The sequence below is a fragment of the Lepidochelys kempii genome, chromosome 3 (assembly GCF_965140265.1).
Source record: "Lepidochelys kempii isolate rLepKem1 chromosome 3, rLepKem1.hap2, whole genome shotgun sequence".
Classification (NCBI taxonomy): Eukaryota; Metazoa; Chordata; order Testudines; family Cheloniidae; genus Lepidochelys; species Lepidochelys kempii.
The window spans coordinates 15,558,817-15,577,674 of record NC_133258.1 but is presented as its reverse complement, the minus strand read 5'-3'; the positions used below and the strand labels follow the sequence as shown (position 1 = coordinate 15,577,674).

Here is an 18,858-nt window from a genome sequence, read left to right as displayed (position 1 = left end):
GGGTCAACAAAAGTGGACATGGATGATCCAGTGGACAGAGTGTTCTTGGACTTTGAGAAACCCTTTGACAAGGTCCCTCACCAAAGGCTCTTAAGCAAAGTAAGCAGTCATGGGATAAGAGGGAAGGTCCTCTCATGGATCAGTAACTGATTAAAAGACAGGAAACAAAGAGTGGGAATAAATCGTTAGTTTTCACAGTGGAGATAGGTAAATAACAGGGCCCCCCAAAGATCTGTACTGGAACCAGTGCTGTTCAACATATTCATAAATGATCTGGAAAAAGGGCTGAACACTGAGGTGGCAAAGTTTGTAGATGACACAAAATCATCGACAGGATATGGGGCTAGATGGACCATTGGTCTGACCCAGCATGGCCATTCTTATGCTCATGACATGGCACAATTAGTATAGTTCTGAGCTACACTGTACCACCTAGGAGTGAGAAGATCTGAGCTGTTGCTTGAAAGCAGCACCTGTTGGCACAGGGTAGCTGTTTTACTAAGGCTAACTTATTAATTGATACTTAGGGAGGTATCATTCTAAATTAAACTCAGAATAAATTGGTCCCTATAACTGTGGTCTTTTTAATCCAACTATAGCTCAGAGGAGATGAGGAAAGGTTTGGGCTGAAAGCAGCAAATGAGGGATCTTAATAGATAGCAAACAATTATGCTTTAAAAGTGTCTTTTTAACCACATATTGGGGCAAAATCTAGTGCCAGAACCTACTGAAACCAAAAAGATTGCATCAGGACAACCGAAAAGAATTTGTCCGATATTTTTAAAAAGCCAGGCCGTGATTTTCCCAAATGGGTGTTTAAAGTCATACTCCCACATTCGTATTCAGGCCCCTCAATAAGTAGCCTGATTGCTTGCTATGGGAGCTGCTGGGTGCTCAGCACGTTGAAAATCGAGTCACTTCTTTAGCTACCTAAGTATTCATATATTTTAAGGCCAGACGGAACAATTAGATCATCTAGACCTACCTGAATATGAATGTACGAGTTTATCATTGAGCACGGACTTTAGAATCCAGGCCTCAGTTGGTTTGCAGAGGCATAACGGAGAACAGAATTTACATCAGCATCTGGAACTCTGTAATGGAAGTCAGGGGTCACTGTCAAACAATCTAATCTAATGCAAGTCAACATAATCTATATGTGTTAGCATGTGATACAAATCACAAGTCATGTTGTTTTTGTGGTCCGTGATGTAGCCACAGTCCAGATGGAATCAACCAGTTCAAGGCTATTGTGTGTTCAGCTCCAAAACATGTTTTTTTTCTTTTCAGGAAAATACAAAATTTCTTCCACAGAAACAACAGGTTCATTTAGTGAACCCACCTCCAACACATATTCTCTGCTTCACTGATGTGTTGCAAATGTTGAACCAAGAATGTGAGAAAGGACCTGCGTCTTTTTGCAAGCCATACATCAAAAGAATGAAAAAATACTCTGAATCATAGAGAAGTGGACATCACCCAGATTGCACTGTGCCTTGGCGTGTTTTTTAACAAGCATCCCTTCTATTTAACATGTATGGAAAGTTCATGATGTGGAATGTTAAAGAGACCACTAATGCTAAAAGAAATTTAAAAATATTCCACATAGGGTCCAATTCTATGATGGGCTCCCCCTAATCTCAGTGACAGTTGAAGGCGGTCAGCATCAACGAGGAGGTGCTTGGCACTGTACAGGATTGAGCCATAAGACTACACTAAACTTCACATGGTCTTAATAGTTTCGCTTTGCCAATTTTCTGAATGATGTCAAATGCATGCATATATACATCCAAGCCCTCTCTCTCTTACTTGCTCGTGTAGGGGGCAGATGGTTTAGTAGTTTACATTTCTTGCTTGAGCTATCTAGACTTCCTGGAATGACAGGTTCAAACCCCAGATGGGTTAGCTCAGAGTGCTGACCTTCTGAGACCTGGAGTACCCTGATGATTACTACAGGGAGGTCTGTCAGATGTGACTTAACAACCTAAGTGTTTCTTGCTCTGGTTTAACACTGAAGGGCCTCTATGGGACTTTTGTAAGAACATGATGGCTTACCTTATATCCTTAGCTAAAATTCCCCCTTTCTCACTGGTATATTATGTATTAGAGATGGTTGGTTGCTGCACTCCACCCTACAGGTGGCTGCATTCCTGTGGTTTATGTATATAAGGTCCCATCATGTAAGCGCTCAGAGATCTTCCATTGACAACAATGGTAGGCCCAAACTCGGAGGGCTTGCAGGATCAGTACTACCATCAAACACTTTGAGTGCCAGGCAGGATGAAAGGTTTGTAAATTATTATTACAGTGCTGAATTTGTAGCTTCACAATTGTTTCCAGGGCTGCAGATTTTGATGTCTTAAGCACAGGATTATGAGAGTTGCCTGCAAAACAGTCATGGCCAAAGACAACATTGTTTGCAATCAAAGGAACTCTTCATGCAAAATTTGGCATAAGGTATTTCACAAATTCACCCAGTTCTGGATTAGGGGCCAGATTCACCACCATTATCAATGGGTGCAACTCCATTTGGCCTCAGTGGAATTAGGCCCACGTGTGCATGGGGCAAATTTGGTCCTGTGACTGCACTGTAGGATGAAACCTGTGTTGTGGGGAGAGAGATGTCACTGTTACAAGGGTGTGGGATGGTAGCAGAAGGGAAATAGAGAAGTATTGGTCAAGCAAATTCTTTATACCGCCAGCAATTTATTTTTGCTTTAAAGTCTCCTCCAGTGTGAAAGTTCTTCTTTGAAATGACCTCCTTATTCTCAGAGCTTAGGATAGGTGTGAGATATTGTAAATGGGTTGTAGCTTCAATGGCTAACAGGAAATGGATCCTGCAGTAATGAGAGCACTGTGGTGTGCTTGCCGAATGACTCCGGCCTCAGAATGAGGACAAAGATCCTACTTCAGAGGAGTCCATCCCTATGCTGCTAAAGCACAAAGCATGTGCTTCATTTCAGGGGCTTTCTTCAGTCTCATTGATATCAAAGTGTTTCAGGACTTTGCTGAGCAGGGACAGATTTAAATACGTGCTTAAGTGCTTTGCTGAAAAGAGACCTAATGGGGAATACGTAACAAGCACATCCCCAGTGTTAGGGGGCTTTTTCCTTCACCCACTTACTTCCCTGGTCCTTCTCACGTGAACAGAGAGCAACAATACCCGAAGTCCAAAGGTGCAAACAATTTGATGTTTATTGGGGTGAACTTCCAGCAAGCATGATTCCAGTTTCCTTCCTTAGTGTCCCCCTTTCCAACGCAGAGCCTTACCTATGTCCCTGTTCCCATTCTCCCCCTTAGCAAAACATGATTCCAATTTCCCCACCCCCATTCCCTGTTCCCATTTCCCCCCCTTACTTCCTGATTGACTGCAGACTATATAGTAAAACTTGAGTTCTGCTTAGCTATACCTTAACCAATCATTTTCCTGAAATTTAACTAACCAATCCTAACATATTGTAACATGATTAGCTAACCAATTATATCCCACCACCTTAATTAGTTTACACCCAGCAAAATTAATTATACAGCAGACAGAAACAATCACAGAACCAGACAGAGACCATGCAAATAAACAACAGCAAAGTGGGAATTATAATGACAAAACAATACAGAAGTGAGGATTTCACATCCCAGCTATTGATAAGTGAGTTCTTGCCAGACAGGATGCTATCAAACTAAGTTTCCTTTTACATCTTCTAGGCTCTTCCCTTTCTCTGGAGGTGATAGGCAGTATCAGGACAGGATTGTAGTCCTAGCAGCCCAATAGCACCTGATTTCAATGTGACTAGTTTGAAATGTGAGGATGTGACTGGTCGCTTCCCAGCTTAGGGCTGCCTCTGCTGCTTAGCCTAAAAACAGGGCCTCAGTCTGTCACAGTAAGAGAAGGCCCTTACACCGGCAGACAGTGATTTTGATTCTTTTTTTTATACCTCTATAACTAGCTAAGTGATAAGAATACACCTAAATTCTTAGAGTATAGGCCTTTACAGACAGGCCTGACAATCTATATCCTAACACCCAGCACAAGGATGTGCGATAAGACTGCAGTCAAGATTCTCAGCCCTGCCTAAGTTCCCTAAAGCTGTCTCAAACGGGCAGCTGAGCACTTGCCCTATGCAAGAGCAGTGCCAAGGTGTGGCCCTAGTGAAAGCATCAACCCTGCCCTGTGGTGCTAAATTTTTGACACTGAACGGCTGTCAATAACCACATCCACCTCGAGATGTGCCCCTCGCCAGTTCCCCCGCAGCCTCTCTGCAAGGTGGATTGTGTAATACGGGTTTTCTGTCCACTGGGAATGGGACTTTATAGCAGATCCCGATGCCCTCATCAATCTGAGTGTGCAAGAGCAGCTGCATGTGCCTGGTTAAGCATGGGATCAAAATGCTTTTTCACTGATTAATGGTCCAGGACCTTTGGGAAGGTGGAGTGGAGGGAACAATTCTGATTTGCACTACATGGCTGTGCAAGGGAGAAAGGGGTCGTGAGAACTCCCTTTGGCCTGCACATGGGCTGATTGCAGTCTGGGTCCAAATGCATAAGCGCAAGCAGTATTACACTCTCCCTCCTTTTCTGGAGCAGGTGGCCTCGAATGCTCAGAGCCTTGGTTCTACCGCTCCAACTTGCTGGCCACAGTAGCAGAGCCAGCACATGAAGGGTGGCAAAGGAGGGAATTGTGACTCAGAGGGGTATCCTTTGTGTTCCCCAGTGCTACCTGCGTATGCCTAAAGTGCAGATTTAGCCTATATCTGTAAAATGCTTTGAGATCCTCCAAAGGCGCTACATCACATATGATAAATGTAAGCCTTATAACTGTGATTGCTGACATTTCCCTACATAGAATTGACTTGCAGAATTAGTAATTGCTCAACAATTCTGGAGTTTATACACTGTAAAATTCACATTTCATTTCTGTGAACTACGAAAACTGTTGTGCCATGATTTTTTCATGACTCTGTCATGTGCTAGCCATCACAGCTTAGAGTAGGCTTGTTACATTGCCCCAAGGAAGATACATTTATGCAACAGCTGCATTTTAGAAAGGTAAGTTTGTCAAGAAAAATAAACCCCATGTTTAACAGTCACACAGTCTCTTAAGGATTGACATAAGCTAACGGGTTATCTAAACAAAATTATCTGACATCTGTCTGGATAATCCAGTCTTCTTTCCCTAGATGGGGATTCGGAATTCAAAAACGTACAATAAAGTGTATTCAAAATCTAGGGGAATTTCCCTTAACCACTTCCCATTCTATTGCTTAAAAGATTTTTCTTTGGGGCAAATTCTGATAATTTCTATGCAGCTTCTTTCAGTGTTATTTTACAACCCTTCCTTTTTAGAAGAAGTGATTGTTAATGTCTTCCATTTGTAGGATAACGTCTATAGTACTTTACAAATGAAAGCACTTTATTTTTGTACTATGATTTTCTTCCTAATACAGTAACTCCTCACTTAAAGTCGTCCCGGTTAACATTGTTTCGTTGTTATGTTGCTGATCAATTAGGGAACATGCTTGTTTAAAGTTGCACAATGCTCCCTTTTAACGTCATTTGGCAGCCGCCTGCTTTGTCCACTGCTTACAGAAAGAGCAGCCGGTTGGAGCTAGCTGGTGGGGCTTGGAACCAGGGTGGACTGGCAGCCCCCCTATCAGCTCCCCACCCAGCAGGCTATTAATTGCGGGGCAATTCAGCTGTCCCTGCCCCCCACTGCCATGTGCTGCTCCTGCCCTCTGCCTTGGAGCTGCTCCCCGGAGCCTCCTGCTTTCTTGCAGAGTGAGGATGAAGAGGGATACTAATGTCAGGGTGGCCCCCCTTCCTTCACTCCTGTACCCCCATCTTCTGTACCGTATCTCCCCTGGGGGGCGGGGAGGGGACACGACTCTACAGGGCTCAGGACGGAGGGTGCTTGCTGGCAGCAGCTGCTGTCTCAATTTGATAATCTACTTAAAAAGGCAATGTACTTAGCTTGGGGTCAGCATACTTAAAGGGGCAATGCGCGTCTCTGTCTCTCTCTGCCATGCTGTCTCCCCTCCCTCCATTCGTGCTGCCTTAGAATCATAGACTATCAGGGTTGGAAGGGACCTCAGGAGGTCATGTAGTCCAACCCCCTGCTCAAAAGCAGGACCCATCCCCAATTAAATCATCCCAGCCAGGGCTTTGTCAATCCTGACCTTAAAAACCTCTAAGGAAGGAGATTCCACCACCTCCCTAGGCAACGCATTGTAGAGTGTCAGGCTACATTAACATGTTCACCTTTGAGGGCTAGTTCATCCCACCCTCTGACTTCACCACCTCAACCAAGCTTCACAATCATCACTGCTGTGTACAGTATTAGATTGTTTAAAACTTACACTGTTTTATAATAACTACAGTGTTAAGCGAGGCGTTACTGTTTACAGTTTATATCTCAAAAGTGTGAAAGAACGCAAAAGCATGCATGCTTACTGTGCACATCTATATCTTTCACTGTTAATTGTTAATAAAATCTGTTTGCATATAGCTCAAAGGAGACTGGCGTGTGTTGTCTTGGAACGTTCAGCATCATAAAAGTAAACTAGTGTCAGGAAAGCACTGGTCCCATGTTTGTAACTCAAGGAAAGATGGGTGTTATTTAAAGATGACAGCTGTCAGGGCTACTAGGTGAACTGTGCCTTAGACCCCTTTTAGTCCCTCTTGAGTGTGCCCCATAGGTGACAGACTTGGCTCCCTGTATCTCTCTCTGGGTGGAACCACACTGTCCAATCACTCTCAGACTGGATCTCTGGGCTGCAGCCCCTCTGGTTCCCAACCCTGTTAATGAACCAGGCCCAACTCAGTTTTGGCCCCTGTAAGAGTTTCCCTTCAGGAGTCCGCTACAACATCCATTTGCAGTGACAATGAAACAGCATAATCAAACCAAAGCATTATTTATTCATTCCTCAAAGGTACAAAGCATTTAGGAAATTGGGTCAATTCAAGAAAAGGCTTAGACACAGATTTCCTTTCCTAAGCTTAGCCTCTCTCTATCCATAGCTCAGGGAGGTCCAGTTTATTCCCATCTCTGAGCTGGGAGAGCCAGCCTCTCCTGCTCACAACATGCTCCCCGTGTTTCAAGGAAGGTGTCAGCTTTCATTTACTGATACCTCACCTTCCTCTCCTCCTCCTCAAGGCCAGCATTTTGTAGATTTAGGGTCCTTTGATCCCAAACTCAGCCTTGGAAAGCGCAGATCACACCAGCCTGGATGGAGCTGGATGGGGGATATTGCCCAGTAAACTGTTCTTCCGTTGTTTCCTCCAGGACACCCATCTGTGTCATTGTTTCCTTTTCAGTGGGCTTCTCACTCAACAGTCTCCTGTGATTTAACTCCTGGCATTCAGGCAGGTGAGTATGAAACATAACCTGAAGGGCATAGACACCTTATCAAAAATACTACATATAACGCCCTCATTCTCCACCACTGTGTCTAACGTTCCTGGTCCACAATACTGAAATATACAGTGCAGGGGAGTCTGGATCCAGGGTTTTGACCCAGGGCCCTTTCTAGGGGTTTGATGGAAGGCTTGAGTCCTATTCCTCATGCTGCATAGGTAGGATCCTAGTAGGTAGGGATGGGAAACACACAGAGATCTTTGAATCGGTCTCTCTACGAAGACAGGCTATAAATCCAGCTCCGCAGAGTGATGTAAGCTGATGAGATAACTCAGCAGTTTGCAGCAGGGTCTACCTTAAGCCAGACAAATATAACCAAGAAACCCCTTCCAAGCCTGAGATTAATCCATACTGGGAGGACCTGTGCGTGGACCCTGCTGTCCCACAGCCATTTTGCCTCTCCCTCTCACAGCAGCCTGATCCTAAGCAAGGGGATGGCAGCCAGAGTTAACCCTTTGTTTACTGGAGACTTTGTATCACTCCTGTACCCTCTGACAAAGGCATATTAAATTGAGACCACGTTGGAGCCTTTCCAGTGTGGGTGGTTAATGACTGATGCTAGTGTACATAACAACAGGTATAGCGCGTGGCTCGTAAGAACCACCCTGCCCCAGAATTGTTTGGGCTGATACCATAATGCTTGCCTGGCGGATTGGGGGAGGGGCATCTGAGTTTGCACAGAGCAGCTTCCTCTAGAGATGGGCTGTAAAGGAAGCTTTCAGCTCTGGAATAGGGTTAAAATGAGGTTGCGGGTCCTGAATCAGGGCTGCAGTTCAGATCCAACAGCACAGCTAGCTCAAAAGATTCTGCCCCCTCCAAAATAAACTGGACAATCGGATCCTTCTGAGTCTTGGATCTGAGCTGGACTCAGAACCACAGGAGAAGGAATGGATCCCGGCGCTCTAGGGCAATATTAATACTTCATAATAAAGGGGTTTGGATGCAGGATTCTAGTGGTTTCAGGTTAGGGTGCCCAGATAGCAAGTATGAAAAATCAGGAAAGAGTGTAAGGGGTAATAGGCGCCTATATAACAAAAAGCCGCAAATATTGGGACTGTCCCTATAAAATCAGGACATCTGGTCACCCTATTCCAGGTCAGTTCTGACAAAAACAGAAAACTATGCAAGAGGCAGCGGTTAGGGTCTCAGCCTGTTAATATCTCTTCACTATATATTGCAGTGCAGAAATATATGGCAGTGAAAGCCAGATGGATGAGCATCTCAGGGAGCATCTGGAACAAGCCTAGGATCTCAGACACATGACCTGAATATTTCAGCTGTGGCTTTCTACTGCCACCTTGTGGGAAAATGAAAGTAGAGAACAGGGAAGACAATCAAAAATGCTGAACATTGCTTAGGTTTTGAAATGGGAGCTTAGCTCTTTTGAACACGTCCCAGTGGTGGGTGCTGAGCACTTGAAAATCTGGCCCCTGAACGGATTGATGGAACAGACTTGTGCTTCTGTGAGCCGGTAGATGCAGAAATAGCTACTGTGAGAAAACAGCAAAGGCTGTAACTAAGGCCTGGTCTACAAAGTAAGGCCTGGTCTACAAAGCACTACAAGGTTAGGTTGATGCAAGGTACCTCACATCGACCTATTTATGTATGTGTGACCTCCCTTTGGAGCGCAGGAAGCGAAGCTCCCCAGAAGTGAGGAGGATACCAGCCCCGCCCGTGCTCCACCCCGAGGCCCCCCCTCCTGCTCGGCATCTTCCCCCGAGGCACCCTCCACCCACCACTCGCTCCTCTCCACCTCAGGGGAAGAGGCGGAGCGGCGGCAGTGGGGGGTCTCAGGGGAGGAGATGGAGCCATGGTCCAGGGGATGGGGCTATGGTCCAGGTACTGGTGCCCCCCTACTTCTAGGGAGCTTCTGGCACTCGCGTGTAAGCCTCTCCAAACAGAAGACTCACACGCTGCCTATGCAGACCACCATGAGTGTCTCGGAGGCACCTGAGACAGAAATGCCTGGATGAACAACAAAGAGCAGGAAGAGGAGGGAGAACAGGTGTTGTGCAGCTTTCAAAGGTGAGCTTGGGAACTTACATTCATAACATAACAAACCAATGGACTTCACAGAGACACTGGTTTTCTGGCTCATTACAACAATTTAACACATCACACTGCCTGCTACCTATATTTACCAACTTCAAACCCTTTATGCATAACAATCTGTCCCCAGTTGCCCACTTTGTTTCAGTTGACCACCTCCAACATGTAATACCCTTTCTGCTTAACAATCTGTCTCTACTTCCATTTAGAAGAGACACTCTGCTTCCTTCCCCAGACCTGAAGAAGAGCTCTGTGTAGTTCCAAAGCTTGTACCTTCCACCAGCAGATGTTGGTCCAGTAAAAGATATTACCTCACCTACCTTGTCGCTCTCATAGAAAACTAGCCCTTTCTGTTAATATACTCCATGATAAGGTGGGCTGGTGCCAAAAGGTGTGTGCCAGCTGTCACCGCAATGCTGTATGAGAATTCCATTGCTGCAAATCCATCCACTATTACTTGCCCATTGCCAAGAGTCACAGTTTTCCATAGAAGAAGACAATTAATGGCCCTGTATTTGCATGACAACAGCCCCCAATATGGCTCTTCCTTCCAACTCCAAAATGATTTCCCACTAACCAGAAGCAATCTGGCATTGTAAGCTTCTAGAGTGCAGTCACCACGCACTTCTCCCATCAATGCAGATCTCATTCTGGTGTCCCTGCGCTGGAGGGTTGGAGCAAGCTCAACACACAGGTCCAGGAATGAGGCCTTTTGCATCTGAAATGTCTGCAGCCACTGCTCGTCATCCCAAACCTGCATTGCGATGCAAGGCTACCAGTCAGTGCTCACTTCTCAGGCCCAGAAGCAGCGCTCAACCAGCTGCAACTGTTCCGTGAACACCACTAACAACCTTGAGTTGTTTTTCCACTATGCCTCTCAGCAAACTGTCCTCGAAGATATCCTCATGGCCCTAGTTGTTGCAGTTCTTCTTGAGGGTCTGCAAATACAGGAGAATCATGTGTCCTGTGTTTGCAACATTCATGAGAACAGTGCATACCTCTGCATACGCCATGCTTCTGCCAGATGTGACAGAGACTGAAAAGCACCATGCGGGTTTATGGGTGTTTTTAAAAAATGGCATGACAGTTATGGGATATGGATGGTTTTATGGGATGGACAAAGTTACATACTGGGAACTTGACTCCTAGCTCTCAGAGATCCCAGGGCGAGTCATTACTGTCCCATAAAACACTGTGAAAGTGTCCCAAAAGGTATTGCACCCGAAGCTGGTGTGTGGCCCACTGAGATACCTAGGTGTGGTGCACCATGCTTTAAATTGACACCTGGTGAGTATGTGGTTCCAACTGAAGCCACCAAGTATGCATGTGCCCAAGTGGCAGCTATATTCCCATATAACTTGTGTCAGCCTTGATTTGTAGTGTAGCCATGACCTAAGACCAAGTAGGTGCTAAATCAGGTTACAGCTGGGATCCTATCTCTCTGAGCCACATGTAATATCCTGTCTGATCAGCAGCTGTATGTGAGATATCAGGAAGTGACTGATCACGTAGACTTTGTCCACAGTAGAACTTTCTACATAGCTTATCTCCTTCAGCTGCTTTAAAAGTTATCATAGGTCACACCTGCATTATTAAGGCTGATAGTGTAACAGCAAGAACTCACCTCAGTCCCTGGAAAAATCATGGAGCAGGTCCTCAAAGAATCAATCCTGAAGCACTTGCATGAGAGGAAAGTGATCAGGAACAGCCAGCATGGATTCACCAAGGGAAGGTCATGCCTGACTAATCTAATCGCCTTTTATGATGAGATTACTGGTTCTGTGGATGAAGGGAAAGCAGTGGATGTATTGTTTCTTGACTTTAGCAAAGCTTTTGACACGGTCTCCCATAGTATTCTTGTCAGCAAGTTAAGGAAGTATGGGCTGGATGAATGCACTATAAGGTGGGTAGAAAGCTGGCTAAATTGTCGGGCTCAACGGGTAGTGATCAATGGCTCCATGTCTAGTTGGCAGCCGGTATCAAGTGGAGTGCCCCAAGGGTCGGTCTTGGGGCCGGTTTTATTCAATATCTTCATAAATGATCTGGAGGATGGTGTGGATTGCACTGTCAGCAAATTTGCGGATGATACTAAACTGGGAGGAGTGGTAGATACGCTGGAGGGGAGGGATAGGATACAGAAGGACCTAGACCAATTGGAAGATTGGGCCAAAATGAATCTGATGAGGTTCAATAAGGATAAGTGCAGGGTCCTGCACTTAGGACGGAAGAACCCAATGCACAGCTACAGACTAGGGACCGAATGGCTAGGCAGCAGTTCTGCAGAAAAGGACCTAGGGGTGACAGTGGACGAGAAGCTGGATATGAGTCAGCAGTGTGCCCTTGTTGCCAAGAAGGCCAATGGCATTTTGGGATGTATAAGTAGGGGCATAGCGAGCAGATCGAGGGACGTGATCGTTCCCCTCTATTCGACATTGGTGAGGCCTCATCTGGAGTACTGTGTGCAGTTTTGGGCCCCACACTTCAAGAAGGATGTGGATAAATTGGAGAGAGTCCAGCGAAGGGCAACAAAAATGATTAGGGGTCTGGAACACATGAGTTATGAGGAGAGGCTGAGGGAGCTGGGATTGTTTAGCCTGCAGAAGAGAAGAATGAGGGGGGATTTGATAGCTGCTTTCAACTACCTGAAAGGGGGTTCCAAAGAGGATGGCTCTAGACTGTTCTCAATGGTAGCAGATGACAGAACGAGGAGTAATGGTCTCAAGTTGCAGTGGGGGAGGTTTAGATTGGATATTAGGAAAAACTTTTTCACTAAGAGGGTGGTGAAACACTGGAATGCGTTACCTAGGGAGGTGGTAGAATCTCCTTCCTTAGAGGTTTTTAAGGTCAGGCTTGACAAAGCCCTGGCTGGGATGATTTAACTGGGAATTGGTCCTGCTTCGAGCAGGGGGTTGGACTAGATGACCTTCTGGGGTCCCTTCCAACCCTGATATTCTATGATTCTATGATTCTATGATTTTTCCCATCACCATTTCAATTAAACAAGATTTAGCAACATTACTGAAGAGTGTCTTCCCACAACTCGGTGAACTATTGGTCTGAAGCAGTAGTTCTCTGTCTCACTTCCCTGTGTGTTAATTTTTGCCTTAGCCTTCCTAAACTTCAGGGGATCAGATCCTTGTTAGGGGCTTTCTCTTCACCCCTCCCCTGGTTCTTGTCACGCAGACAGAGATCAGAAGCCTGGAACTGCAAAGTGCAGGCAATGTGATGTTTACTGGGTTAGTTTCAAGCAAGCCTATCCATAGCTCTGATGCCACAGAGTCTTTATCGGGGTCCCCGTTCCCACCTCCTCCTTCTTAGCAGGCATAACTATACCTGTAATGCATGCCCCGGTCCCACCCCTAACCATTTATGGTCATGCTCCATTTTGGAGGCTCGCGAGTCTGGATCCTTTGGTACCACCTCTTTTGTATCCCACGGGAGGGATAATGAGTGAGATTGTGCTTTGGTCAGGGACTGGCCTTTCTTTGGCTTTTGGTGTTTCTTATGCCTTCCCCCACATCCTCCTCACCCCTCCCGACTGGTTGCTTGACCTTATCGTGGGAGAGGAGTTGAGACAGGACCGTCCTTCAGGTATACTCTCGTCTATTAAACTCCCACTCTACCCAGCAACACTTTAGCTCTAGTCCTTCTCTTTTCTGATTATACTAACAAACCCATCTGCTTGGCCAGAAGCAACACACAGTGTCTTTGTTCTTTGCTCACACATATTAGTAAGGATGTACGAGTATAAAAAAAAATCAAACCCAAAATTCTATCTCAGGCTAACCACCAGGACTGCATACTATCGGGGGGGTCTCTGTATTTGGCTTACACAGCAAAAATTTCCCACCACAGCTATCACTGCATTGGTGCTAGCAACAGTGGGAGCACCCACGTAAACAAGTCTCCAGGCAGCCACCGGCATCGTAAGCCTCAGAGCAGGTCTACATGACATACTGGTTAAAAAGCTTACCTATAAAAATGCTTCCCCCACTGCAGCAGAGCCATTGATAGCAACGGGGGGAACTTTTGACTTTACCGTGACTTGTATCAGTGTGGAAGAAACAGTTAAAAGGAATGAAAACAGAGGCCAAATCACCTTGGTTATAGGCTCCTCATTAGGTTTCCAGGCCCTTTCTCAAGGGAGTGTCCATGGATATATTCATTAACATAAGGGTACCAGAATAAAGCAGGTTAATGTCATGAAATGCCCTTGCTCTTAGCCAAATGGTTATTAGTTCATGCACATTGCTCCGCACTAAACATTTCACTTTGGGGCTCTGAATGTTGATGGTAACAAGTGCCTCCCAGTTCAGCAGCTGAATCAAAAGGCAGAGTTCACAGCACAGGTCCTGATCCTCAAGTGGGGCTGAGCTGCTCTTGATGTAGGACCTGAAGAGGGGTGGCAAAGGTGGCTGAATGCCACTTTTGTCCTCCCCATGAGCTCTTCGGATATCAGGGGATAATTTGGCCCCCAGTATAAATTAGAGCACTGTGACAGAATGTACCCCTGGATCCTCACCCTACACACTATTATAATAATCTTTGTACAAAGTATGCCTTGTAAAGTATAATTGGAAAACACATAATTTGCTGGTACTGTCCTGGCAAAATGTGTGTGGCAACATTATATGTGAAGTTATAACATGCCAATGTCTGGTGTTAGTAACACACATTCCAAACCCCACAGCCCTGTCCAAACAGAGGCTGGCAAACAGGTCTGTCCTAAACAAAGGAATGTGCGCTCTGCTTATTGGCATTTAATCACTAGACAGAGTCATCAAGCATGAAGGGAAACAAACAAAAGCCAAACAGGTGAGAAAAATCCAGCAGGAAACGTCCTTTCACATAGATTCCTAGTGCCCAGCTGGAAATGTCTTTCCAAGAGAGGGAAAGAAACTATAAAAAAGCAGGACAAGCACCCCAGGTATCCCTCTCCCCCACATCACGCCCATCGCATTCACTGCTCATGATGTGGCAAAGGAAGCATTCATTGGACTTTAGGGGTTGGGTCCTAACCTAGAGGGTTTGGTTAGTAAGACTGCTCAAAGCATGTGGGGAGAACCTTTGCTTGACTCTAATATACGGTAGAACCTAGTTTATCTGAGCCTTCATTATCCAGCTCTCCCTATTAACCGAACCAGGCAGCCGGGCTCAGACTGACAGCCTGAGCCCCACCCATTCTCCTGATTATCCACATTTTTGATGATCCGATCTGGCCCTGGTCCCAGTTTGATCAGATAAATGGATCAGCTCCACTGTAGTTTAAGTTAGGTATTAGTAAATGTCTTGTCCTTTTTTTTCTTGTAATCATTTCTGACTTAGGCCTCATTCCTTGTACTCATTTAAAATCTCTTCATGGTTAATAAACTTGATTTACTGTTTTATCTAATCCAGTGTATTTAAATTGAAGCATCTCAATAGTTATTTGAGATAAAATGGCATATTATTCCCTTTAAAGAATAACGGACTCAAAATATTTTGTACTGTCCAGGAGAGAGCTGGGCATTGCAGGACATACATTTCTTTGGGGGGGGGGGGGATCTAGGACTGGGTTTGTGTTGGGGTCACCCTGCAGTATAACCCAGGCTGGTGAGAACCTGGTGAGAACAGAGTGTAACCTGTGTGTGGCTGGCAGGTTGCCATTACCCACAGAACTCTGGGAGTGGCTGGCATGCTGGAAGGCTGTTTGTGAGCAGCCCAGGTGGGAGCTACTTCAGCAAGGCACTGTAAAGCACCCAACGTTGCAGGGCAGGAGTGACACAGCTGCTCATTAAGCTGGATCGTACCTTGGTATGTCACAAGCATCCTTGGGGCTTGTTATCCAAATTTCTAGAAGGCTTTATGCTAACTATAAACCAAACTCCCAGTGTGTTTTGAACGCATGCCAGGCTTATAGTAAACTGTGCATGACCTCTGTTCCTGGTTTCTGTAGGAAACAAACAATTGGTGCAGGTACTAGAAATCATTGGGGAACTAGATAAGAGAAAGGAAAATAAAGGTCTGTAATAAGACAGTGAAATCTGGTATAAACATGAGCCAAAATGAGCTCATACCTTTGGAACAGTGAAAATGTAAGCTGCAAACCTGTTCCCAGATTAGGTCAAGTATTATCCCTTTCTGTATAGTGCTGATCTATTTGGCGTTAATAAACTGATTGAGCTGAGTCATCTGATGGCTTATTGATCTATAATTTAAATCAAACCCTCCACAGGCTGCTCTGACTCCATCTTGTAATGGCCCTCAAGGAACTGCTGGAACACAGTGCAGTCTGGCCAAGTTCCCACCCCAACATATCCCTCACTTGCTCCCTAGATGAGGAGCCTGGAAGAGGGTGGTGCAGTGCTGAATAAGTTAGAGCACCTCTGCATTGCCAGAGTGATTCCAAAGGGTATTGCAGGCCTGGAGTGTGACCTGACACATTTCACCTCCCCTCTTACGAAAATGGGACAGAATGCAAAGCATAGGGGAGCCTCACATTTCCTTCTATGGTTACCAGTCAAATTACACTTTGCCTACCAGAGAAAACAAGCAAGCAAGCCTGCCGCACTGCCTCCTTCCAACTCCAACCAGCGTAGTGGTCTCCGTCCAGTTCCCAATGGACACATGGCAATATCACAGAAGCCTCCACAATGACTGGGCGCGATTGTTGGCAGACTCAGCAGGGCTGATCATGCTGTACGGGAACTTAGGAGACCTGATTCTATTCCTGCCTTGGCCGCTGCTCTGCTGGGTGACCTTGGGCAAGTCACTTTCCCTCTCTGTGCCTCAGTTTCCCCATCTGTAAAATGGGGGCAATGATGGTGACCTTCCTTTGTAACACACATTGAGATCTACTGATTAAAAGAACTATATAACAACTAGGTATCAGTATTTGGAGACTGAACTACAGTCTCTTTCCTAGAGGTAGTCCCTGCAATCAGGGACTTTGTGGGGAAAACCAGTGTGACCCCCCCTCTCTGCTTTAGTCAGTTTCTGGCTCAGTAGAAGACTTTGGCCTCCAGCTCTGTCATGCCAGCACTAAATTTCTATGGACTGAGAACAAAATTCTCATGTTACTGCTCCTCAGCCCCGGACTGGCAGAGCAGTTCTCACCCCCTCCCTCGAAACACATTCCTTCCCCTAGTCTACAATGTTAATTTCTTTTCCTCTATCTATTGAACCCATTCCTAGCTGCTCAGCACCATAGGTTATTTTTTGTTTAGTCAACTCACCCTAAGTCAACCAATAAGGCACAGATCTGAAATTCCTCCTGTACATACAGTGAGGGAGCCATAAAATTCCATATGGTCCACAGGAGAGTTTCTGCCCTACAGCATGAATTTCATTTTAAAAAAGGATGTTCCGACAGGAATGCTGATGGCATGAAATTGACAACTTGATGTGCACTAGTCCCTGTTTACTGTTTCCCACTTAACCCATCATAGCGAAGTAACTGATTGTTATCTGCCAGTGCTAAGTTACAAGTCCATTTTTCATAGATTCATAGAGTTTTAAGGCCAGAAGGGGCCCACTGTGATCATCTAGTCTTACATCCTGTTTAACACAGCTCCCCGAAATTAATTCGTGTTTCAAGTCCAGTAGCTGTGGTTGAACCAGAGTATAACTTTAAAAAAAATCCAAACTTGATTTTAAAATGTTCAGTGATAGAGAATCCACCATAACCCTTGGTAGGTTGTTTCAATGGTTAATTTCCCTCACTATTAAAAATCTGCACTTATTTCTTGTCTTAATTTGTCTAGCTTTCAACTACTAGCCACTGGATCTTTGTCTGCTAGTTTGAAGAGCCCTCTATTGTCAATTTTTTCTTCCCATGTAGGTACTTACAGACTGTGGTCAAGTCACCCTTTAACTTTCTCTTTGATAAGCTAAATAAATTAAGCTTCTTGAGTCTATAACTGAGACAGGCTTTCCAACCCTTTAGTCATTCTCATGGTTCTTCTCTGAACCCTCTCCAATTTAATCAACATCCTTCTTGAATTGTGGCCAGCAGAACTCACAGTATTCCACTAGTAGTCTCACCAGTGCCAAATACAGAAGTAAAATAACCTCTCCATTCCTACTAGTGATTCCCCTGTTTGTACATCCAATGATCACGGGGTTAGCCCTTTTGGTCACATCATCGTACTGGGAATTTTGTAAGTTATGGTACACATAACATCCTTGAAAGGATTAATTTTTGTAAGGCTGTGGCTCCCACCCATAGCTAGCAGCAGCATCATGCCCTCTGTGTGTAATCAGCCAATGACAGTGCTTTCCAATATGGAAACTTGGTGCCTGTTACTGACTGAGGGTGAAATTCCTCCCTGTGTAGAAGCCCAGCATAAGGCCAAGGTACCAATGAAATCATACTCATGGCCTTACTTTGGTGGAACATCACTAGTGGTACTTCATAGGCCTTTATGCTGGCTCTCTGCATGGGGTGAATTTCACCTGAGTGTATTGATCAGGGAGGTAGGAGAAAGTGAGGGAATAACAAGAGAAAAGAGATCTTTGCGGAGGAAGAGGATCCCTAGAGCAACATCACTCAATGACTTCAGTGGGCATTGGATCAGGCCTTAACGAGCAAAACACAGCATTAAAACATCAACAGAATGGCAATAGGGATGGATTTGGCCTTTCAACGCTTAGTGCTAAATTCAAATGCACATGGAAATACACAACAAAGTCACTGTCTCATGGAACTCATGGAAGAGGGGTGGGAATGTTTTATAAAGGAGACTGTGGGTCCTGATATTGGGAGGTGCTGAGTGAATCTGGTGAATGCTGAGCACCCTTAGTTCCTATTGATGGTGGTAGGAAGTGTTCAGTAACAACTAGGATCATATATTATCAGGCGGGGTTCCAGTTATTTTCTACATCTGAGACTTTATTTCCCGAGTTTCATCCGAGAGCAATTTCATGTAGGCAGAATACAGAACTTTTGAAGACAATGGAAGCTCAGACAACAGCAATCGGAATGACACCACCTAATATTTATCGGACACCCGACAGAGTAACTGTAGCTAAGGGGAAATGTGATGGGGTATACCTGACCCTTTGAGGCCCCCTGCTGGAGACCCTGGCCAAATCCATCCCTATTGCCATTCTGTTGATGTTTTAATGCTGTGTTTTGCTCGTTAAGGCCTGATCCCATGCCCCCTGAAGTCATTGAGAGTTTTCCTTTGCCTTCAAGGGGCATTGGATTGGGCCCACAGAGCAGACCAGCACTGAAATATTTGATAACTCCATATGGAAGGGTCCTATAGAATTTAATATAAAATTACATCCCTGATATAGAATCCATAGAATGGTTCAAAGATTCATAGAAAGGAGCTTATGTTGTATTACATGCTGTTTGCCAGCTTCTCAGCTGGTTTCAAGCAGCATAGCTCCATAGAAATCAGTGGAGCTACATCAGC

The 18,858-nt window shown here is 45.2% G+C and overlaps 1 protein-coding gene across 4 annotated transcripts in view; it reads left to right on the top strand.

The window, feature by feature from the left end:
* Positions 1-6,460, top strand: part of ADGRF5 (adhesion G protein-coupled receptor F5) — a 66,782-nt gene extending 60,322 nt beyond the window's left edge. For 3 of the 4 annotated variants that reach the window (XM_073335808.1, XM_073335806.1, XM_073335805.1), the window contains exon 20: positions 1,291-6,460. In XM_073335808.1, coding sequence (XP_073191909.1) covers positions 1,291-1,464 — 174 coding nt within the window. In that variant the 3' untranslated portion in view covers positions 1,465-6,460. The remainder of the gene's footprint in view (positions 1-1,290) is intronic. The other variant, XM_073335807.1, reaches the window with a different exon arrangement.
* The last annotated feature ends 12,398 nt before the right edge of the window (positions 6,461-18,858 follow it).